Source organism: Centrocercus urophasianus, unplaced genomic scaffold, assembly GCF_019232065.1.
Source record: "Centrocercus urophasianus isolate 14NV4802_14NV808 unplaced genomic scaffold, USGS_Curo_1.0 seq_23, whole genome shotgun sequence".
In the NCBI taxonomy this organism is placed as follows: domain Eukaryota; kingdom Metazoa; phylum Chordata; class Aves; order Galliformes; family Phasianidae; genus Centrocercus; species Centrocercus urophasianus.
The window spans coordinates 734,527-758,532 of NW_024884789.1; the positions used below are offsets into that span (position 1 = coordinate 734,527).

The window sequence follows — 24,006 nt, forward strand, 5'->3', positions numbered from 1 at the left end:
GAGAAGCAGGGATCGCTCTGTGCCCGTGTTGTAGATCTCTGCTTATTGATGGAGATTTTTAGAGTTACGCTCTGCTCCCTAAAAACCCTTAACTTTCACCAGGCCAACCCTGCACTCTGCTCCCTTCATTTCTTGCTGCCCCCTGAAGTTCTGTTTTTTTTTTTCCTTTCAGATTAAGGTATGGGAGGGACAGCTGGCAGGCATGGTGAAGAGCTGAAAACATTTGATTTTGTCCAACAGCATTTTGCTGTGGGAAGGGGTGCAGTGCAAACAAGCTCAGAGCATTTGCATTTCTGAGACAGTTTGGATCCCACTACTGCTTTGATCTCTGTTCCAGACGTGTCCTCTCCCCCTGGTGCCCCAGAATGTGTATATATGTGGGATGGAAGGGGGAGTAGGAAAAGGAACTGCTTCTCCTAGGCACTCCCTTGCTTCTAGAGGAGTATCTTGAGGAACTACTTCTGCAGCCCCCAGGCTGTCTGCCAGAGAGTTGGCAGGCAGAGTTGCTGCTGTTTGGAGCTGTTTCAGATCTTCCCTATCAGCTGGGTGGTAAGAGAAGTGTTGGGCACACCTTGGTCTGGTGGAGCATGGTCTGTGCAGGTAGCAACTCCCTTTGATTGGGATTGGAAGAAAGGTTTGGAGGGGACTTTGGGGTCTGAAATTAAACCTGCAGCGCTGAGTGCATCCTCCACAGGTCACTCCCAGATCTGGGGAGGGAGGAAATATCGCCCAGAAGATGTTGTGTAGTATGTTTTGGGCTGTCGAGTCCACCTGGAGGTGTCAGGGCTGTTGATGACAATTCTCAGGGAAGCCAATCCAAGGGACATGCAGAGTCAAAGCATTCCATAGTGCCTGGGAACAGCCCAGGAGGTGCTCCTTGGTGCACTGCTGCTTTGCTCCCATCCCCCAGTGGATGTAGTGCCTGAAATGGGGTGACAGCACAACAGTGCTGACACCACCATCAACAGTGGCCCCACGCAGACTTTTTGCCATCAGTCCCATTGAGGCACGGGGATCCTAGAAGCATGCCATGGAAACACAGATCCTATCCAACACAGCCCCAACCCTGACCCGATCCCTAAAGGGTGCCGTGGCCGCGTGCAGGCTGTCCCCTCTCCTGCTGTACCTCCTCCAAGCCTCACTCGTCCCTCCCACTCCCTCCCAATGCTCGTCTGCTGTCAGGGAGCAGGGGAAGGCTGGGGATAAGGAAAGGGCTTTCTGAGCAGGGCTACCACTCTGGCTGGGTGTCTCCGGCAGATGCGTGGGGCCGGGGAGCCCCTGGTGCTCCCATGGACCTTCCCAGCAGGATGCTCCTCGCCTGCTCCCTCTGCCTCCTGCCCGGTAAGAGCCCGCTCCCCTCTGTGTCTGGGAAAAGAACTCCTGCTGGCTTAAGCAGAGGGAAAGAAGGTGTTTGGGAAAGCCCAGCTTTGATGGGGCTGTTGGAGCAGGAGGGAGGGAGCCGGGTGCCTAGGAGGCAAGCAGAGAGTTAGTTAAAAGGATTGGAGTGCTTCCCCATCTGGGCTGTGGGCACGAGTGGGATTAGTCAAGCAGCTTTCTGGAGTACAGAACAGAGGAGAAATAAGTCCCCTAGACAACAGGACCTTTTTACCTTGGGTTAATTTTTGCATCCTTCATCTAGCTTGTAATGTAACTTACCCTGTTGTGTGCGAAGTTGCTATGCAGAAGAGAAGTGCCTGGGATTAAAGAAGTGAAGAAGGTCTTTAGGTCTGTGTCTTGCTTATGGATGTGCTCCTGCAGCTCTGCTTGGCTGGGATGGGGCAGAGCTCAGCCCATTGCTGCCCGCTTGCAGGAGGCTCCGTCCTGCTGTGGTTGCAGCTGGCAGCTTCCTGCACACAGCCCAGGCTGGGGCTGCTCAGCTTCAAAGTGAAGAACAGAGCTCGCTCCCACTACCAGGAGCACCGCTGGCGGCCGCGCATCCCCGGCAGCACCGAGAGCTAATGCCACTGTAAACATTTCTAAACATCCCAATGGAAAGCAAGCCAACACTTTCTTTTTTGTTTTCCTTTTGTTTTTCTCCTTGCTAATAGCGCTGGTGCTGGATGATTTCAAGCCAGCCGCGGCGGGGCTGCTTTTCTGTGCCTAATGGGGACCATGTGTGCATGGCTCGCATGGCGGAGGGCGCGGGGCTGCCTGCGTGGAGCTGCGGGGCAGAGCGCTGCGGCCGGCCGTGCTTACGTGGGCAACAGAGTCCCTCAGTGAACTCCTCTTAAAGAGCTGCTGCTCGTAGAGCTATTATAGAGCGAGCTCAGGGCTGTGGTAAATCTGTGTTTCTGCTTTGGGCTGAATAAAAATCAGCCCTCGGGTTGAGGTTTCTGCCCGTGGGTATCGTTGTCTGTATGGTGACTGAGGGGGACGGTGCTGCTGCTGGGGGTGACAGAGATGCAGGAAGGGTTAACGCTGCTTCCATCACGATGTGGTGGTCTCTGAGCCCAGCCAGACCCAATGCTTCGTGGCTGTATTTCAGTGTATTTTGCTGAGGACTAACTCAAAGCAAGTCTGTGCCGTGCGAGGGCACTGAGCTGGGATGTGCGCTGTTGGGAACTGTCCCTTTGCTGTGCAGGCAGCCACTGAGTGTTCTGTTGGTCTGCAAGGCACTCACCTGGGCTGGGAGGTCCTGAGACACCACCATTCCCTGGTGCTGGTGGGCATGGGGCATCCTTCAGGGGTTACTCAGTACTGGGGGCATCATGGTGCCCAGGGGCCACCAGTGCCATACACCCTGTGGACAAATAGCTAAAATCCAGGCTGAGGGCTTGCTGCAATAAATCCTCCAGGCATAGGCTGTGTTGCAAGAGAGGTGATACTTACACCATGGGGACTTGGTTTCTGAGCAGATATGAAGATAGATTTCTTCAGGAAGTCATCCTTAGATGCAATAATTTCTGTCATTTCACAGCATGCATTTGTTTTCCTGCATTAGTTTTCTTGTTCAGAGAAGGCAAGTCAGCTCATCCCTTCACCAAAGGGTCACCAAATGGTAAAACTCTTGTGTTTGCCTTATGGGATATATTTGGGATGGTCCGGGTGGGGTCACAGGGGACCTCCAGCAGTTGTGCCTAAGGCTTTGCTGATGGGAACTAAACGCTGTGTGGCTGCAGAACCCAAAGATCAGGGCTAGAATGTCCCACACCTTGAGTCCTCCATCCAACAGCCAAGGTTTGGCCACTGGAAGTCAGTGGCAACTTGAATGTGGGAAGTCAATCTCCATCCCAGAGCCTTATGATGAGCCTCCCATTGCTCCCTAGGCAGTTCCCCTGGGAAAGGAGCATTTGGAGAGCAGCTGATATTCATCCCCCATGGCTAGTTGTGTTATTCCTGTTGAACACATTGCAAATGAATAATCAGTGTGTTCCTCGATGCTGTTAAACATGGTCTGCTGCAATTAATGCAGCCACACAGCTCCTCCCCTGCTTTTGGGGGGCCAGAAAGCTGAACTGTGGAAGCACAAGGTACTGCTGTAGCTAGTGCCCCAGGGCTGTTTGTGAGATGTTTTGTGGGTAACCAGGAATGTTACAACACATGCATCTGTGATGACTGATCTTCTGTTCATCCCCAGTATTCCCTGGCTCTCTATCTGCAGCTGTGGCAGCCACCGAGCTCCGTTTGTTTCCTAATAACTGATGACAAATGCTGGCTTTGAGATAGAGACCTGAATAGGAATTTGGTGCTTTCAGTGTTTCATTCTGCGGAGTTTGATAGAGGCTGAGGCTGGAGGGAGGCATAGGAACGTGTGGTCCACCCTGTTCCTCCTTGGAGCCTGCTAGCTTTTGCCCAAATACTCCATATCAACCTCAAAGTCTTCTCTAAGCCGATCCAGAACGTAAGAGTAAACAGTATGTGTGACAGATGGATTGCAGAGCAGTGTCTGATGCCACCAAAGCCCATGCAGCAATGGGGATCTCGTCATGGGAGCCTGGCTGGCTGCCCTGGACATGCTGGGGTGGTGTGGGTCACAGTGGTTCAGTGGCAGTGTCTTGTGTGTGCAGTCCCACACTATGGAGGTTGTCTTTCCTGCTTGGATTTGGGCAATAGGGAAAGGGATTGGTGCAAGGACAGCTCTTGGGCTAAGGAGCCCAGAGGTTGGTCTTCACCCTGCGCTTCCACCTTGTCCTAAGCTGTGACAGCACTAGCTTTGGGGGTGCCCTCAAAGTAAGAATGAATTTATTCCAGCAGCTCCTCTGCTCGACTCTGATCTCCTCAGATTGACAGTTTGCAGCAAAACAGCGAGCAGCAGCCACCAACTTCTTAGCTTGGGGCACAGTGGCAAAACCTTCACCCACCCCATGGGGACCAGGGGTAGATAGGTTGATGGTTGGACAATAGGTTGATGGTTGGACTAGATGATCTTAGCGCTCTCTTCCATTGCTTATGATTCTACGACCCAGCTGGGGGCACAGGCACAGATTTGGGCAGGAGGAAGGTGCAGAGACCGTGAGAGCATCCCTGGCACAGGAGCGGCTCAAAGCTGCACAAGGAGGACTTATTTTAATTCTTTCTGGCAGCAAAGGTGCCTTTTTTTCCCAAGCATTGTTCCTCAAATGTGCTTTATTTCCCCCCCCCCTTTCATTATTTGACCTGACAAGAATCAAAAAGTTTCAACTCAACAGAAGTTCCAGTTCGGAAAGGAGGTATTTGAGGCTTCCTGCCTTGGCGCGATCACAAGCAAAACATGTGGGTTTTGGTCACATATTTATGACAGTGATGTCACTTCTGACAAGAAAATGAGGCTGAGCTCTCTGGGTTGCTAAATCTCCTCGACAACCTTTCAGAGAAACTTCCATTAATTTAAGCCAGCTTAAATCTTGACACATTTATTTTCTTTCTTCCTACCTCGAATGCACCCACATCTGTCTGCTTTCCTGAATTCCTTCCCTGCTGTGTCCACATACCAGCAGTGTTGCCATCCATTGTCTGGAAGCTTTCTTCCTGACCGCTTTGTTTTTCTGCCTGGTACCTGCTGGAAGCACGGGGCATGCTGCCCATCAGAGCCCACATCTATCTCACTGCAGCTTTGGGAGCCAATGGGTTTAAACTATGGGATTGGGCCAGGGTTAGCTGCAGTCCCTCATGTCTACACAGACATTATTTATGTTAAAAAAAAAAAAAAAGAGCTTTAGGGTGCTTTTAAAGAGCAAGAGCAGCAGATTGGAGCCCTAGCAGTGCTGCAGAATGGGGTTTGGGCTCCTTGGGTGGGTGGTGGTTTTTGCTGTCCGAGCACAGCTCTGCTGTTGTGGTCTCTTTCTTTCCATCCCTGCTATGGGACTCGGTGGAGACATTTGAATATGGAGAGAAAAAGATCCCTAACTGCTGAGTTCTAATACCTCAATCACTGGGGAGGCATCCTGGGAAAATGTGAATGCTTGAGAGCAGCAGAGCTGCACCCCTCCCAAGGATTTCAAGGGGATCAGTAAGGATGGGAGGGAATGTTTTTACCATTCCTTTCCTTTTTTCCCCCTCTTTTCCAACCCTAAATGCAATCTAACCAAGCTCGGCTCCCAGTCTGGCTTCCCCCTTCATATTGCCTATCATTTGGAGCAGCAAACCCCACAGGAAACTGCTTTTCACCTTCACTCTCTGCATGCATGCATTAATTGGCCTACCTCACATTTCTCCCTGCTTCTCTCTATTCAGAGACTTTTGTGTTCTATGAATTGCTTGCACTCTTGGTACTTTTTCTTCTCCAGGCTGCCTCTTGCAAACAGCTCAGTTGCTCTTTATTTCTCCAGGAGCCCAAAGCTGTGCAGTGCATCAGAGCAAAGAGCCATAGGATGGTTGTCCCCAACTTCTCCCACCATTCCTGCTCCCCATAACCTTCTGCTTTTGTGCCAGCTGCACTGACAGAAGAAAATGCTCCTTCAGTGCAAAGCTGGAGGATGTTCTCACCCCCTGTGCGCCCTTCTCTCCCTCTGCCACGCTCTGTGCCTGCTGCTCGACTCCTGCATGTCTCCAGTGGGCAATGGTTAACACGAAGGAGGTTTTGATTTGTTTTGCAATGTTAAATCAGGTCAAACTACCACAAAATGTGCTGGCTCTCATTCTCCCCAGTCTCCTTTTTTTTTTTTTTCCTTGCTTTCTAGAATTTCTTTTTGTAGGATTATAAAGCTTCTTACCTCAGCTCTCCGTTGGCAAGGCTGTGTTTCTCTGTTTATCAAGCCAACATTGCCAATTTGTCACTATGACTGCAAAAAAAAAAAACAAAAAAAAAAACAGGTTTAATCCTAACATTCCTACCTACAAAAGCACTTTCCATCCTAAATTTCCTGCCTGGGAAGCAGTTTCCCAACCTCTCCTGTTGACAACCCCTTTGTTTCTGTATGAGTACTGAACATGACCCTTCTGCTGCCTCTAAAGCTGCCTTATGGGCAATGCCAGGATCCTTGATTTGTGGCAGGCTAAGTGGTCCAGCAGTTACTTGCTGCCTGGAGGCCAACAAGCTGGGATGTGCTGAGTGCCTCCCTGCAGTACAGCCACACCAGCTGTAGAAAAGGGAGATTTTGACTGGATATAAGAAAAAGTTTTGTGTTTTTGTGTTTGTTTGTTTTTTTTTTTTTTGTAATAAGGATAGTGAGGCACTGGCATTTGTTGCCCAGAGAGGTGATGAATGCTCTGTACCTGCAGACACCCAAGGTCAGGCTGGAGGAGCTGTGGGTGTCCCGTTCATTGCAGGGGAATGGGGCCAAATGGACTTTACATGTCCTTTCCACCTCAAGCTGTTCTATAATTGTTCTCCCTGGCATCCCCCTGGTGACATCAGCTTCTGGTTGCATGTGAGATGTGACTCTAACACTCTTTGGTGCTGCAAAGCCCCTGGAGAAGGCAGGAGGTGGTCAACGGGGATGGCTGTGTGCTGGAATGCAGTCTCACATCTACATCCTTCAGTGACTGCAGGAGGGGTGGGGTGAGTGCATCTGGGGTTTCAGCCTCCCTTCGATTGCAGGTTGTCAAGGTGATGCAGTGCCACCAAGCTGCTGTGATGTGATCAAACTAGTTTTGTGCCATTCTGGACAATGGTGTTGGGGTTGGAGGCAATTCTGGAGAGCATCTGTGTTCTTCTTGGGGCAGGCTGTGTGGGATATCCCCATGGATGGGGCTCCACACAGCTCTGGTTGACCTCTTCAGGGTCTGACCACCCTTGCTGTAACAAGTGCTTTCTTCTTCCATCTCTGCACTGTGTTTAATGGGATCCTTCTCTCCCCAGGGCTCAGTGACGCCTTCAACATCGACACCAAGAGGCCCAAAATCATCACTGGCTCTAAGGATGCGTATTTTGGCTACACAGTGCAGCAGCACGACATTGGGGGCAAGAAGTGGTGAGTGAGTACTGAGAGGAGGGGTCTACAACACCCTATGGGAACATGCCTATCCCCTGCTCCTCCCAACCTGCCGATCTGGGGCAGGCATTGCTCAGGCTCTGTAGGGTAGCAAGGTTTGGTGCTGGTAAATGCAAGACTTAAGCAAGATTTGAGACTGGAAAATGCAAGATTTAAGCAAGGTTTGGTGCTGGATCCAAGTTATGTGCACAGAGCAGGGTTTGCAGGTGCTGCAGGGGCTCTCGTCCCACTCCAGGCAGGTTCACAGCTCCCCAGGGCTGCTCAGCCTCCAGCACTTGTTGGAAATCCATCTGGGCTTTGGGTTAGGGCCATCCCATCTATAAAATGTTATAGAGTTTCCACTGAAGAAGCGATGTCTGCAGAAATTATCAGAGCTGCCTGCTGCAGCCAGGAGTGTGGATGACACTGGGATGAGTTTTGCTCAGGGGTTTTGCTCATGTATTGGAGGATGGGGTAAAAAGCTGTTGCAGTCCAGGAGGCCACCCCATCCCCATGGCAGAGCTGGGTTCTGAGCATGTGATGTAGCCCCCAGAGAGTTCATGGCTGGGTCCCCTCCAAAGTATGGCCATGCCTAGCACTGGAGCATCCCTATTGGTACACCCCAGTGGTCCATGAGCAGGTTTTCACATGGCACTGGGGACCCTTTCCATCCTCAGGACTCTTTCCCTGCTGTCCAACTTGCACTTGAACTTAAACCAGGAATTCCTTCACCCTTTCTGTGTTTGAGAACATGGCTATTTACCCAAAGCAAGGCTTTCTTGGAAGGATAAGGAATTTTGGGCAACCTGCCAGCAGGGCTGATCGTGGCCAAAGCCACCGGAGCAGGGAGTGAGCACAGCCACGAGGCAGCTCCTGTAAATAAAGGACGTTCCAGCAATTCCCTCAATGCACAGCCTGGGAGCAGCTCACTGTGCTGCTGCCTTGCTGGGAAGATCTCATGCATGGTCTGGCTCCATGTGATGCTGGGGCACATGTCCCTGCAGCACAGCTGCTCTGAGCCCAAAGGGATTGCTCTTTTAGCCCATTTTCTTGCCCTAAATTCTCACAGACTTTCTGCATTCAGGCCACAACCCAAACAGAAGCTGTGCTGGTGAATGGAGGTGCAGCTCTCGCCACACCAGCAGTGCCAGAAGGGAGGCAGAACCTTGCCAAAAATGTGAGGCTGGGGCTAAGCCTAGGAAAGAGCTGATCAGAGACTGCAGTTCTTTGAAGCAGATAAGGAGCAGAACAAAATGTCTCTGCCATCACATTCCTACCTCTGCTGCTCTACTTCTGTTTTTCTTTTAATCCTTCAAGTGCCAAAACCTCAGCGGGGAGCAGTAACCATTGAGGATGGTGTGTGCACTCAGGTGCCATCCTGTTCCTCCAGTGACAAAGTGACACATCCATTTGCAACCTATTGTAGGGGCCCTGCGTTAGTATGGGGTTGGGCTGGGTGCTCTCCATGGGTCCCTTCCATCTCCTCCAATTTTGTGAGAGTGGCAGCAGAGAGCCAGCCCAGCTCGCATGTTCTTCTCCCACATCTCCCATGTCAACATCTGCCAGCACTTAGCTGTCATTTTCATAGAATCATAGAGTAATCCCAAGTTGGAAGGGACCCATAAGGATCGCTGAGTCCAACTCCTGACTCCACAAATGACAAAGTTTTTCTCCACCGCATGAAGAAATGGATGTTCTCTGCCCTGGGTAAGCGTAGGCATATACATAAATACAGTGTGTATTAGAATGGGCAATTACATAGTATAACATGTCTATTAAATGTGCACGTCATTAAAAATGAAGCCATCGTGACTCACTCTGGTTAAAGGAGAAATGACTGAACAAACAAAATGTCTGTAGTATGAACCAAGGACACAGAGAGCCATGTGATAATCATTGTGCAGAGTCTCAGCCAGGCTGGAAAGCAGCCAGGTGCAGAAGGAATGGGAGTGATATGGCAGAACTGTGGCTAGTGGAAGGCAGGAGTAGAGGCAAGCAGCACCCAGGAGCTCGGAGGAGTGAAATGGCTGTGTCTGAAATGTAGCTCCTCCAGGAGCAACAGCTCTGACAGCGCTCAGCCATACAGCTGCCAAATATTGAATGTGGAATCTGAGGAGTTTGGCACCTCTGCTCCAGTCTGAACTGTTTTAATGCTGCTTTTGGCCATCGTGGATGGCTGCAGGAGGATTGCAAAGCAGCTTATGTATGTGTGAGTGAGAGTATAGGAATATTTATGCGTGTGTACACAAATGTAATTCTGCAGGTGTATTTGGAGTTGTGGCACTTTCCCTTGCAGTAGCATCCAGACAGCTTGCACGTGGGGCTATGACAGCAGCTCTGATAGTGGAAAACCTGGGAGGAAAGAATCCCGATTATTAAACTCTGGGGGAAGAAGCAGTTGGAAATGCACTGCTCCAGGAGCTCTCTGCTTTGTGGGGTCACGTTCCCTGCTGGCAGGCAGCAGTGCCTCCCAGACCTCCCTCTTGCTGCTTCTCTCCCTTTTTCACGAAGCTGGAGGTGTGAGCTGTGCTCCAAGTGTGCAAATGGAAAAAATGACAGCAGGCTCCCAGATCTCATCCCAGCGTGCGCTGACCGAACTCTGCGTGGATCTGGTGTGGGTCTGAGCGTCCCACAGCCCTGTGCTGGTGCCTCAGGTAGTGCTGTGATACTCACTGGGGTCAGTGCTTCCCCATCAGACGTGGGCAGAATTTTGGGGTTGATAGAGGTGCTTTAGGGGTTGGGTGATGGCAATGTCCCAAAGAAGTGAGCTGCTCCTCTTCTTGCACTGTGCCATGCAGTTTAGGAGTATTCAAGGTGTGGATAGCATGAACCCAGACAGGCTTGTTGCTGTAGGTGCATTTATTTGGGAAAAGTAAGGATGTTCAAGCATGGACATGGGGAACTGAGCATTGGCACAGGCAGCTCAGGGTAGTGGTGGATTCACTGTTCCTGGAGGTGTCCAAGAACCATGGAGATGTGGCACTTGGAGATGAGGTCAGTGGGATGAGTTGGGGTTGGGCTTGCAGATCTGAGAGGTCTCTTCCAATCTTAATGATCCCATGAATCTCAGCATGCACGTGTATATCAAATACGGACCAGAACTGCATGGAGTTCAGAGGGAAATGTTAGAGATCCCTTTCCCAAGTGCTTCTCTCAGCTCTCCATCACTTCAGCATCTCTGGAGCTGGAGCTCTGTGATGCAGCAGGCCCAGCCCTGCCGCCAGATGTTCTGGATTACCCCCTGCTGGCTCCAGCTGGATGTGGGATGGGGGCTGGGGCTGCAGCCGCACAAAGCCCACCCTGATGAGATTAGCACTGTGCTGCCGACCCAGACGGGACTTTCCACTGCACCACCTGGGAGGGATTTATAGGGAAAGGCTGAAGGCAGGTGTCTGTGGCAGTGTGCGCAAATGGGGAGATGTGAGTGGGCTGGGGGCACTCCGTGTGTCATCTGAGTGTGCTCCCAGCCAGAAGCCCCAGCTGCCGCCCTTGGCTTTCCATCATGATATTCCAGACACCCACATCCTTTTCCCCATCTAAATAAAAAATGTGAGGCTGGGAGGAGGTGGCTGTGCCACGGGGCAGCAGGAGCATCGCTGCTTGCGTGCTGAGCGTTTTCTAGCTATCCAAAAAAATGAGGCATGAGGAGAACTGGCTGTGGAAGTGAAACATTGTGAATAAACATCCATTAGCCTTCTGAAGCCATAAAAGTAATAAATATAGCATTCTCAAGCAGGCTGGGAGCGGAGCTTTGCTGGTGCTGCTGGCGAGGTGGCGTTGTCCCAAGAGCATCACCGACTGCTGCAGCTCGTGCTGCTCTGACTCCTGTGTGACATGCAGCGCTGCAAAGCTCTGCTCTGCTGTGGGGTTTGGACCTACAGCAGCAGAAGGGCCTCTGGGGATGAACCCCCCCCCCCAGTGCCCACAGAGAGCAGCCCCAGCAACAGACGTGACGTTTCCAGTCTGAGCACTCGTGAGGGAAAAAGGAGGAGGGAGAGGAGAGAAAAGTCTGCTCGGTGGATTTAAAGCTGTAATTGTGCTGATCTGGAAAAACAGTTAAAGGTTTTGCTATTTCCCTACTACTGCGAGGCTTTCTTGGCTGCAACTCTCCTGTGGTTTGGCCAGTGCCCGAGTGCTGGGATTATTTTGGTGAAAGGGTACATAGCTGCAGAGCATTCCTTCGGCGCGGGGAAACGTCTGCTCCTGGCGCTCCCTCCCACCGTGCCGGGAATGGGGGATGCACTGCAGCCCCAATCTACTCCTGTGTTCAGTGGGCTTTAACTGTGAGAAACCCCAGGGCTCTGCTGGTAGCGTCACCAGGCTCCTCAGGGCTGCCCCAGGGCTCCATGGAGGACATGGTATGTTAGACATCCTTGGAGAAAATCTTTCGACTGGTTCTCACCAGCTCTAGAGATGGATGGCATCAATCACAAGTTTATGTCCTACCATTTGTATTTATTATAATAATAATTATTATTATTTTTGTTTTGAAAGCCTTTGGTTCAGCTGAAAAACAGTCCCTTGTGATCCTTGTGGCACGTCTTGCAGAAGGGAGGACGAAGTCCTCCTGCAGTGCTCATGGGCGCATTCTTTCAGCCTACCTCAAATCTGGGAGGAAAAGCGGAGCTACAGATACCGTGCAGCAGATCTTTATGAATGGAGATGATGTTATTCCCTCCTATCCCATATTGCTTGACCATAAAAAGGCTTTTGTGGTCATTTCTTTGATGTTTAGGATTGGGTGGTCTCAGAGCGCTGCACAGCAGCAGGATGGAGCCAGTGACCTAATGGTGGTTTGGGAACCCCCAGGAGCATTGTTTTCTGGTGATAATGGGCAATTAGGGAAAGCGAGAGGCAGCCAGTGAGAGCCAGTGTCAGAGATCAGGGTTTGCTTTGGAAACTTCCAGTAGAAATCAGTGCTGGGGTCAGGATGGACGTGGTGCCTGATGCCCCAACCAGCCACCCCAAACATCATGGTGGAAACCCGCAGCCCAGGGGCCTTGCCTGTAAACACTCCTGGGTTGCCATAGCCCTGCGTGAAAGGAAAAAATTACACCAGGAAAAACAAGGAAGTATCATTATTTCTGACCACGGTATTCTGCGAGTTCCTCAGCCGTGTTCTGCAACACGCCCATCGTACACTATTTTAGGGAGAACTCTGCTCATTTTGCTTCTTGCAATGTCTACGGGATTGCTATGGCACAAAGGACAGCTGCATGGCTTGGTCTTTGGCCCCACGTCCTGTTGGAGGCCCCTTCCCATGACAAGGCTACAATGGGTGGAGGTGGCAGGACCACGGGATGCGCGCGGAGCTGTGCCAGGTATTTAGGAGCATCCCCTCCCAGATCAACCTGAGCAGCTGGTTGGATGCAGATGTGTTTATCTTTCATTTTGCAGTGAGAAGGCCAGCATAGAGAAAAATATCTCAAAGTCCCTTCCCGTCCTGTGTCCAGTCCAAGCTGCCACAAACCAACTGAAAGTTTTCCACTGCTGAACTCTCCCTTTCCTGAACCCCTTTAATAACTTCTTCATCCAATCCCATCTTGAATAAATTAAGTACAAGTGAATTTGCCTTGCAGGAGATTAAGTGTCCCATTGATTGAAAAATCCTGTGAAAAGCATAGTTTCTTCTCCATTCCTCCCTAATCCCTGCATTCCCAGATCACCAGCGACACATACCTTCTTTTCCTGACTTCTTTCCATTTAATCAAAACGTCCTGGGGGGCTCGGAATAGCTTTGCAACCTCTCTATGCTGTGTGGGGAGTCACTCCCTTAAGTCAGAAGGTCATAGGGGGCTCCCAGGCATCCTTAATTTGAGGTGCAAAGCACCAGCAGTGATCACACTTCTCTTCTGCCTGGAGAGAGGTGAAAGGGATGAGCTCTACGACACGTTCTCCATTGGAAGAATGGGCTCTCCAACCCTCAACACCTTCAAATCACAGCTGAATGGCTTTTGGGAGGTGTGCTCCAGCCAAGCATTGCTTCCTGGGTTCATTACTGAGATAACCTGCATGAATTAATGTCTGTGGTGCAGGAAATTACACTAGGTAGTTTGGCTAAGGGGAGAAGAAAGAGAAGCATGGTTTGGCATCGAGCAGCTGGGGCTCCAGTTGTTCCAGACACCGCAGTGCTGCTGTCTTTCAGATTTTGTGCTACCACCCATGTTCCCATGCAATGAAACCGTTTGAAACAGTGCAAAAAAAAACCCACCAAAACAAAAAAAAACCCAGCAACAACAACAAAAAATTCCTCCTTGAATGCTCGGATTTGCATTGTTTTGGTGTTTGAGGTGAGCCTTGCATGGTTTGCAGCCGTGGCTCGTGCAAGACCACGAAGCAGGACAGAGCATGGGTTTAATGGTCTGATAAAAGCACAGATCCAGAAATTCAATTCTTACTGCATCGTCTGAGAAGACACAACGTGGGCATTTCCACCAACATTGCTGTTTTCAGCTTTTTTCCCAGGGAAGAATGTTAGAAATATGTCCTCAGTCATGTTGCTCTGAGCAGTTTATGCGCTTCACATTAAATTCCTTTCTTTTTTTTTGCTTTTGTTTTCTCCATAAGGACCGCATGAAAAGGAAGGCGAGGGAGGCGTCGTTTGGTTCTTGTTTGCTCTTAAATCTTCCTTTATTAGCCAAAGCATGATGCAAGGCTGCTGCTCTGGGCTCTGCAGAGGGCTTTGCTTGCTTAGGACCACTGGGAGTGCTAGGGGAGGATTTGAGGTGACCCAGGGTTGCACATGGGAAGGGATAGCAAGATGCCCTCATTGGATCTGAGTCATTTGAGATAGGGCATTTTAGGAAGTTTTGTCATTATTTTCTTTATTTATGGAGGAGAAGAAAAAAAAAAAAGAACTGTTTAGACCACGAGTTTACAAAGCAAGATAAAGGGAGGGGTTGGTAACCTGCAAGCTGGCATCGCTGCCTTGGGGAGACATTTCCCTGATCCCACAGCCTGCACCATCACCTTCCCAACAGCTGCAAAAGCCTTCTCCTGAGCTGCCAAGTTTCCACGGGAGTTTGACAGCTTTGGCTAATTAATCACTTCTATTTAACCCGAGAGGGAAAACAATGCCATTGTCTTGGGAAGGCAAAAAATCTGTTTTGGTGAGCTTCTCAACCCCTGCGTGCGTTTCCGCTACATTTAGGGCAGTGACTGCAAGTATTTGGGCTTTCTTTGAGCCTGCAGGCGTGATGTAGGGCTGGGGAATGGGTGGGATGGGCTGCCCTGCCATCACCGCTGTCTCTTGCTTTACAGATTGCTGTCGAATGCTGGTGATTATTGATTAACAGATAATGTGATAATGGTGATATGGGAGTATTAATTAGCGGGAGATGCCCAGGTTGGATTTTCCCATGGGGAGGGTAATTCCTGGGCTGGGGAGCACATATCCTGCAGCCCCAGAGGGATCCTGGACACACTGCACAGGGGGCCACCAAGGTGAAGGTGCTCCAAGTTCCTGTTAAATCCCATCTGTGTTCAGTTCTTGGGTAATGAAGAGCAAACAAATGAGGATCATCCTTTGGGATGCCTCAACATTGACTTCTTCTCATCTTTTCTGTCTTCCACTGCAACATCTTTTCGCATTTCACATTTGTTGCCTTCTCTTTTTCTGACCGTAATAATGTGCGGGCTAGAAGCAGAGAGACACGAGCAAACTCCTCCTACATGTCCAGGAGAAGGTACACAACCTCTGGATGCCATTGAGCGTGGTTCCAGATGGTTGTTATTTTGTCCTAATTAATCTCCTCGTTAGCAGCGAAGCTGTAAGACAGGAAGTATTTCCGTGGGAATCCTTAAATACTTCTTAGATTTTGAAGGTTTTCGGTTGGTGAGCAATCCCATTTAATAGTGATGGAATAAAAGAATGATTGCTTACTGTCTTTGTAGAGGCAGTGTTTAAAAAAAATTACCGAATCTGGCCTAACTGGGAACATCTGTGCTGGAAAACAGTGGCTTTGCCAGCTGTTGTGTAGGGCAGCTCAGAACAAAAGAGGTCCTGTGTGTTCAGCAATCTGGATGGGGATGGCTGCATCCACCGATGGGTTCTGAAAACAAAATGCAGTGGACTAGATTTATTTTGGGCTAACACACTGGGAGCAGAAGGTGCCAGAAACCAGTGGTTCAGGTTATTTTTGAACTGGCCTGGAAAAAAAAGGGATGAATTCCTCAGGTCCTGCTCTTCTCCTTTGGTTTGCTGCTTTGTTCCAGTCTGGTCAAGTCCACAAGAAAGTGAGAAAAATGCCTGCAATGTCCCAGACGAATCCCACAGCCTTTCTGGCACTATATGTTTCTATCAGCTGATAAACCTCTGCTTATTTCAGTGTACAGATGGATGCCCAGCATCCTTGCCTGCCCCTGAGCTGGTTACCACCGGACCACTGTGGGCTGATCATAAGTGAGCAACCCCAGCGTGGAGCAAACCTCCGGAAAATTCACTTTTTTTACCTTTTTAGTGGAGAATATTCCCCATGCACCTCAATGTGAGTCACAGTTACCTTTTCCTCTGGGTATCAGGCAGTGCTTCCCAGCAGCAGCAAGGCACATGGCCAGTTTATAGGTTTGCATGGGAGTGGTGGGGACCGGGTCTGATTTTGCAAGAGCCAACAGTTGAAAATGTTTTGACCACATCCTCGCAGGGAAGGATTTCTTTGTTTGTTTTTTTCTTTCCATTTTTCTGACAAAAAGTCAGCCCTGAGACACTGACAGGTGCCTTTTTTTGCAGGCTGGTTGTGGGGGCCCCCTATGAGACCAATGGGCAGCAGAAGACAGGAGATGTCTACAAGTGCCCACTGACCAGCGACGCTCACAGCAACTGCACCAAGCTCAACCTAGGTACTGCATCCCAGGGCATGAGGGGTGCTGGGTCATTATTTCAGGTGTTTGTGTGACTCCTGGCCATGAGCTTTAAGCACCAATGGGATAAAATGAAGCAAGTCAGGATGGAGTTAAATAGTTAAATTTAGTTAACAGAGCTTAAATTGTTTGATTCATTCGGTCAGGAGAAAGTCAGCAGTGGGTAACGACCACCTCACACACCAGCAAAGAGCAGGATGTCCCAGGCTGGGGGATGACTTCCCCATATTGCCCCATGTCAGTGGGAATGTGAGAGCCTGGGACTTTCCCAGGGTCTTGAGAAACATCTCTGGGGCTTAGGGGCAAATTCTCGGGTGGTTTCACAGCAGAGCAGGAGTTTGCACTTTATTTATCATCATTATTCATCTGAACTGTTATGGGTTCCTACCAGAGCTGATAAGAGAGAAGGATCTTTGGCTCATCCACAGTGCTTGATTGATTGGAAGCAAATAGGGTTTAGTTTGAAAACATTGTGGTTTCTTCTTATTATTATTATTTGTTTTGTTTCTTGAGAACTTCAAGATTTTTCCAGTGAATAAATCTCTCGTGTAAATCTGAATTTTGCTAAAAAGCAAGCTTTTTCCATTGGAAACAAGTTTCAAATGAAAAAAAATCAGTTCAGAGAGCACCCTCTATTTTTATTATTTTGACTACTTAGCACTGAGGCCACCTGAGTAAAAGCAAGCCCAGGGCTGCCCCAGAGTGACACCAGCATTCCTGCATGGCCAAGAGAAAGACAACTGTTGGCTGCCACGGGAGCCAGCAAGGCTGGCAGGAGCATCAGCCCATTGTCTCCATGGTGCCCATCATTCCCATTTTCCCCAACATTCCCACTGTCCCCATCATCTCCTTTGTGCTCATCATCCCCATTGGTCCCACTTTCCCCATCATCCTCATCATTCCCGTTGTCTCCCTTTTCTCCATCAGCCCCATCAGCCCCACCTGGGTTCCCAGCCCAGGTCAGTGGGCATCAGTGAGGGTTAAGTATCCTCAGCTTGGGTGGAGGTTGTTTGGACGAGCTCGTGAAGCTGCACTGGGGGAATGAAAGGGTTAGACAGTGTTTTTGTCAAAGCTAAGTGCTATTCATGTTAACCAAAATAAAGGGTTGCCCCATGGGCCGTTCCTGGTTTCTGGACTGTGACATGGGAAATGAAAGAAAGGCACAAATATAAATGCATGCTGGCCCAACATTAAAGGATGAGATGCTAGAGCTGCTCAGAGGGGTTTCTCTCCTAAGGACTTCCTACGTAAGAGTCTGTGACTCACAGTTTCATTCCCAGAAGAGGTTTCTCTTTATTTGTTATGGCAAGCAGGAAAAAAAAACAAACAAAAACACCTTATCTTGACAATCTGCTTCAAAAACAAAAGGGAAAGCACAAACTCGGCAGCTCTCTGTGTCCCTGGCTCTCATGGCAGGGATGCTCCATGCAGGCAGGCAGCAGCTAACCGTGTCCTCTCTCCAAAGGAAGAGTCACTCTGTCCAACGTGTCCGAGCGCAAGGACAACATGCGCCTGGGGCTGAGCCTGGCCACCAACCCCAAGGACAGCAGCTTCCTGGTGAGAGTGGGGGGACTCTCTGCTATGCACGTGCATGACCACATGCAGATATGCTTGTGCACGTATTTATATGCATGTTTACAAAGATTTGCACGTGTGCAAATGCTTTCCCAGCTTCCAGCGTGCCCTGTTGGTGGTTCAGGATCTGGGTGGCAGGCAGCTGCAACTCTGCATGGTGGTGATGCTGGTGGGCACGGTGATGCTCCAAGTGATGCTCTGAACTCCTGCTTTCCCACACAATGAAAAAGTGCCATTCCCAGGACCATCCCTGATGCTGTCTCCTGTTCCCCCAGGCCTGCAGCCCTCTCTGGTCCCATGAGTGTGGCAGCTCCTACTACACCACTGGGATGTGTTCCCGTGTCAACGCCAACTTTCGATTTGCCAAGACGGTGGCCCCAGCTTTGCAAAGTAGGAGAAACTCTTGTGTGCCCTCTAACCCTCCCTGTGTGGGGTTGGGACTTGATGTTCTCTAGAGGTCTCTTCCAACCCCTACAATTCTACTGTGATTCTATGCTTGAAGCTAGCATAACTTTGTGCTCCCTGAGCACTTCGATACCACTGAGCAAACAAAGCTCTGTTGGTGCTTGAGAGAAGGCGAGATAGCAAAGGAAATTATTGCAGGGCAGTGATTCAAAGGGGGTTACGAGCACAGACATCTGGTAAACATTTTCCTTCTGACTGACACCCGGGGAAGACAAAAATACCTCATTCTTCCAAAAGCAGAATGAAAAAGCATCCAGAATATTTTATCAGCGCAGCTCAGAAGGCAAAATAGGGAAAGAATTCAGCACTTGGCCACACAAAACAAAGAGCTCATTGACTGGAAGCTAAATAACCTGGCCCCAATTTGTAGATTCAGGGGCATGATTTGATTCTGAGATATTAAACAAGCTTCCTGGCTTTCCTGTGGGTGGTGGGAAATTGCAGAAGGCTGTCCCAGGGTCTCAGCTCTGCAAACGTTCCTTTTCCTCAGCCTGGCATAAGAAAAAAACATGGAGATTTGGGTGGTGGAGGAGTAGGGTGGATCCCAGCACCAAATTTCAGGTGTTGCTTCCCTCGTTATGATCAGATGCTTTTTGTTCTTATTGCAAATGGGTGTTTTATAAAGAGGACTGTGTGTGATACAGGACAGAGGGCCAAATCTGAACTAGAAAATACACTGTGGGATGTTATTCTTATTCAGACTGCTATTGGCAGGGAGGATGCATGTGGCTTCTTTATGCCCTGTTGGAGTGAATACACCCAGAAGGGCTTTATGAAGGATTGAAGTAAGATGTTTTTTTTTCAAACAAATCATCAGTACCTGATGGTGAGGAATGGGGCCGTAAATCCCCACTCCTCAAGGGCTGCCAAGGCCTTTCAATGCCGCGCTGCGTATCCTTCACAGGATGCCAGACATACATGGACATAATCATTGTTCTGGATGGATCAAACAGCATATACCCCTGGGTTGAAGTTCAGCACTTCCTGATCAACATCTTGAAAAAATTTTACATCGGGCCCGGCCAGATCCAAGTAAGCCCTGATATGCTGCTGTGTTGTGGCTTTGTGCAAAGTCTCTGCTTGGACAAAATGCTGTGATCTGGCACTGAGCGTTGGATGCATGCGTCGTGATGCTGAGCCCACGGAAATAATGCTCACATTAATGTCCCTCAAGGAGCTATGGGGAGCACAGCCGACCAGGCACGGGGAGGATGAAATCATATGGAAATGTAGGAGCACTGCCCTGGGCAGATGCAATCGTGCAATTATTTGTGCAGGGATTTTGCACAGCTCTGTGATAAGGAAAGGGAAGAGAGAGGTGTTATGACCACTCCTGATTCCTCAGCACTTTGCACAGATAACCCCCAGTGGGTCTTATCTGGAGATGATGTGGTTCTGCACTGGATCACAGCACGGCTGCATCATCCCACACCTATCTACCCAGAGTGGGCAATAGCAGGCAGAAAATGGAAACAAAATTGAGCATTATCAATGGTCCCACAGGGAGAAAACTGGAGCAAATAGAGATGTTGAGGGTGGCTGTAGGCTGCTGGAGAGGTTGGGTCCCAGCGGGGCTGGGGATGCTCAGCTGCTGCCTCCACTAATGGAGCGCAATGAGCAGTGAACTGCTGTGTCAATGTTCTGAATGGCTTTCTCTTCTGTAGCTGAGCAAAACTCCAAACAATCTCAGATCCAACATTTTGGTTGTCACTGCTAGCCTCAAAACCTGGCAAAATACCCCTTGATTTTTTACTATTTTCCTTTTCCCTTTTTTCTTGGCCCAACATTTGCTTGGGTTGCTGTTCCCACCTATGCAACGCGAACACGCCATAGATCTGCTACTCTGTGGGGCTGGGAAAGCATCCCTCAGGTTGCTGTGCCCCACTATGCAGCAAGCTTTGTTGTGACCTGTCCGTGCTCTCTAGGTTGGAGTTGTTCAGTACGGAGAAGACGTGGTCCACGAGTTCCATTTGAATGACTACAGGTCTGTAAAAGACGTGGTAGCAGCTGCCAGCCACATAGAGCAAAGAGGAGGGACAGAGACCAGGACTGCCTACGGGATAGAGTTTGCACGGTAAAAATCCCTCACGTTCACCTTCGTTCTCATGAGCTTAAACTCAGTGTCTTCTTCCCTTCTCTCCCTCCTCGGGCTCCATCTCTCCCTGCAGTCTGCAGAGCGTGGGCACAGGGCCGCAGCCGGGATGCAGGGGACGCGCTGGGGTGGCTGTGACCCCTGCGGTGACTCTGAGCAGCCCAGGGCATCTCTTCAATTGCAGCTCGGAAGCATTTCAGAAAGGTGGCCGGAAAGGGGCAAAGAGAGTAATGATTGTAATCACAGATGGAGAGTCGCACGACAGCCCAGATCTGGAGAAGGTGATTGAGGACAGCGAGAAAGACAACGTCACCAGATACGCGGTGGCTGTGAGTACTGGGCTGCTTCGGGACAGCTGTGTCCGTAGCATGAAAAGACCTGATCTTCACATCCCTGCCTCCACCCCAGGTGCTGGGTTATTATAACAGAAGAGGAATCAATCCCGAAGCCTTTCTGAATGAAATTAAATTCATAGCGAGCGACCCTGACGACAAACACTTCTTTAATGTCACGGACGAAGCGGCGCTCAAAGACATCGTGGACGCCCTGGGGGAAAGGATTTTCAGCCTGGAAGGTGAGCAGTGCCTTCCCTGCCCTCCCCAGATTCCAACCCAGTCGATAGGAGCTAGAATGGCCACAGAGCACAGATGTGGCTCCTCCACTCGATGCTCACGCCCTAGAATGCCCTAGGTTGAGCAAACAGGGGTGAGCTTTTTGGTTTTCGCCACTGAATTTATCTCCATTTCATAAGGAAAGGGCATGCTGGGACAGGCCATCGAAACTGAAGATGGAAGGCTTTCACTGAATATAAAAGAAAGAGAATTTGGGGGAATTTTGGTCAAACAGTTCCTAACCTCCCCACCAGCTGTCTCAGCCAGCCCAGTGCTTCTCCATGGCACAATATCTCACTGGCTGAGGAATTTTATCCAGTTGCAACAAAACAAAACCCTTTGAATCTACACTTTCTTTTTTTTTTTCTTTTTATGTGATCCTGTAATTTGCAGCTATGAAACAAAGCAGCTGCACAGAGGCAGTGCTCACACTATTTATTCTGTATTTATTCAATCGCTCATTAGCAGCACAAGTGTGTGTAATTGTGGTGATTGAGGGACATTTGTGCCAGCTGAGGTCATCTGTGCTCAGTAGGGTGGAGGTGCTCTCATCCCATCCAACCCAATGTCATCCCCTGCAGGGGAATTTTTGTTAAATCCCTTCTTTTCCTTTTTAAGGAACCAACAAGAATGAAATCTCCTTTGGATTGGAAATGTCCCAGACTGGATTCTCATCACACATTGTGGAGGTAAGAGGGTAAAACCACTTTGCTCCTGTAAATACCTGTGGGTATTTACAGCTGGGGAAAAGGGCTGCGAAGGGGATCGGTGGGTGCTGCATCAGCACAGGCTGCACAGGCAGCGCTGGGATCACTGCTCCTGGGGGTGTTTCAGAGCTGTGGGGCTGCGGCACTGAGGGACGTGGGCACAGTGGGATGGGTTGGGGATCGTGGGGATCGCCTCAATGCTTCTATGATAGCCTAGAAACTGGGTGTTTAGGGATCCCACAAAACCAGCCCCCTTGGGTCATGGAATCATAGAATCACTGAGGCCCTCGCTTGTGGGTCACCTTCATCCATACAAGTAACAAGTGGGAGAATTGTCTCTGATACGCAAGAAATAGCATGGCAAGAGGCTTTAAAAATAAAAGGCAACCAAATGAGATGCAGTGCGAACCTCCTGCATGCTGTGCTGACCGTGCCATCTCTGCAGGATGGCATCCTGCTGGGTGCTGTGGGTGCCTACGACTGGAATGGGGCCGTGCTGAAGGAGACCAGCAGTGGGAAGGTGATCCCACTGCGTGAGTCCTACCTGCAGGAGTTTCCTGAGGAGCTGAAGAACCATGGAGCATACCTCGGTGAGGCGGCTCGGCTGGGCTCTGCAGCTGGGATTTGATGCTCAGTAATAGGAAGCACGAAATGCTTCCCAAGTTGGGAAGGGTTGCCAGTGTCAGGGGTAATGTCCATCCGTGCAAGACCTCTGGTAACCCCAGCACCAAGGGAGAGCCCCACAGCAACTGCATCACGCAGCACAAATGCAATTTTAGTGCAGGAGGAGCTCAGGCCCAGCTCACCCCAAGTGCTTACTGGAACAGCTTAAAAAACACTGATGAAATTTTATGCCCAGGGAGGAAATACCTGCTGTGCTAATCTGTTCCATGTGTGGGAGTCCTGCAGTGAGGATCCCGGACTGCTTTGCAAAACGAAGCCTCTGCCCAAGCTATGAGTGCTGAGACTGGGGGCTGTTCACCCACCAGGACACCAAGAACCCCAGGCACTCATTTCCTTACTGGAAGCGGTGGGAAAGACAGAAATAGCAAGAAAGCCCCAGTGTGCCCTGCCCTGGGTTCTGAGTGCTTCAAGGTTGATGCTCTGCTTAGAAATATCCCCCCAGGAGGGGAAAAAGTAGAGAAGACAAAGCCTAAGGTAGAGTCAGTGCCCAAGGAAAAGGGGTCTGTGAGTCCCACCAGCCTCCAGGCTCTCACATCTCAGCCGGCTTTGACCCTGGGAGAGGTCTGAGCCAGCCTCAGAGCCAGCTGTGCTTTGAGACTCTCAAATAATTTGTAGGAATCCAGAGCAGGCTGCAAGTTTGGAAAAGGGGGTTTGTCAGTTACAGTGCTGTGTGAGCTCCTCTGCAGCCACCAGAGGCGACCATGGGGGTATAGGATGGGACAGGCAGGAGGCAGATCTTGCTCACCCCACACCCGTACCACAGGTTACACCGTCTCCTCTGTTGTGTCCACTGCACGCGAGAGGCTCTACGTTGCGGGAGCACCCAGGTTCAACCACACTGGGAAGGTCATCATCTTCACCATGCACAGCAACCGCAACCTGACCATCCACCAGGCGCTGAAAGGAGAGCAGGTAATGTGAGACACGGCTGCAATGCCGCTTTCTGCTCCTCCTCTCCCTGCGTGCAGCGTGGATTTGCCCAGCTGCTGTGTGCTCCCGTACTGATGTTCCCTGTTCATTTTGTATCATGATGTGTGAATAGTTGGGGATCTCCGGGCTGTTGCTGCACATGCAGCCCCAGAAAGTGTAGGAGAGGAGGGGACTGGAGCTGTCCTTGCAGGCAGGGTCACTGTCCCCAGGTGCTCCCATCTCCCTCTTGTCTCCCCCAGATTGGCTCCTACTATGGAAGTGAGATCAACTCCCTGGATGTGAATGGCGACGGTGTCACAGATGTTCTGCTGGTGGGAGCCCCCATGTACTTCAGTGAAGGCAGGGAGAGGGGCAAAGTCTACGTCTACACCCTGCAAGAGGTACAAGCATGTCAGTGCCACCACAGAGCTCAGCATCGTGGCTTGTTATGGCACCCATGTGCCACAAACCAGTTATTTTGTAGGACTCACCTCTCGTCTATTTCCCATTCTGGGTTTTCCAGGCTTTCTGCTGACACAATTTCCCACTTTCTCCTTGCAGAACCACTTTGTCTCCAGCGGGGCCCTCGAGGACCTGCAGAGCTACCAGAACTCACGCTTTGGCTCCTGCATTGCTGCCGTGCCTGACCTCAACCAGGACTCCTACAATGATGTTGTCATTGGGGCACCTTTGGAAGATGACCACCAAGGAGCAATCTACATCTTCCTTGGCTTTGAGGAGACCATCCTGAAGAAGTACAAGCAGGTACAGCT

General features: G+C 50.1%; 1 protein-coding gene across 1 annotated transcript in view; it reads left to right on the plus strand.

The window, feature by feature from the left end:
• The first annotated feature begins 1,190 nt into the window (after window positions 1-1,190).
• ITGA11 (integrin subunit alpha 11) overlaps window positions 1,191-24,006 on the plus strand; it is a 32,041-nt gene continuing 9,225 nt past the window's right edge. The window contains exons 1-14 of the mRNA XM_042824360.1: window positions 1,191-1,341; window positions 7,220-7,331; window positions 16,060-16,169; window positions 17,656-17,747; window positions 18,041-18,155; window positions 19,135-19,262; window positions 20,156-20,304; window positions 20,507-20,651; window positions 20,731-20,896; window positions 21,552-21,622; window positions 22,086-22,230; window positions 23,088-23,236; window positions 23,494-23,634; window positions 23,795-23,998. Of these exons, the coding sequence (XP_042680294.1) occupies window positions 1,290-1,341; window positions 7,220-7,331; window positions 16,060-16,169; window positions 17,656-17,747; window positions 18,041-18,155; window positions 19,135-19,262; window positions 20,156-20,304; window positions 20,507-20,651; window positions 20,731-20,896; window positions 21,552-21,622; window positions 22,086-22,230; window positions 23,088-23,236; window positions 23,494-23,634; window positions 23,795-23,998 (1,779 nt within the window). The 5' untranslated portion in view covers window positions 1,191-1,289. The remainder of the gene's footprint in view (window positions 1,342-7,219; window positions 7,332-16,059; window positions 16,170-17,655; window positions 17,748-18,040; window positions 18,156-19,134; window positions 19,263-20,155; window positions 20,305-20,506; window positions 20,652-20,730; window positions 20,897-21,551; window positions 21,623-22,085; window positions 22,231-23,087; window positions 23,237-23,493; window positions 23,635-23,794; window positions 23,999-24,006) is intronic.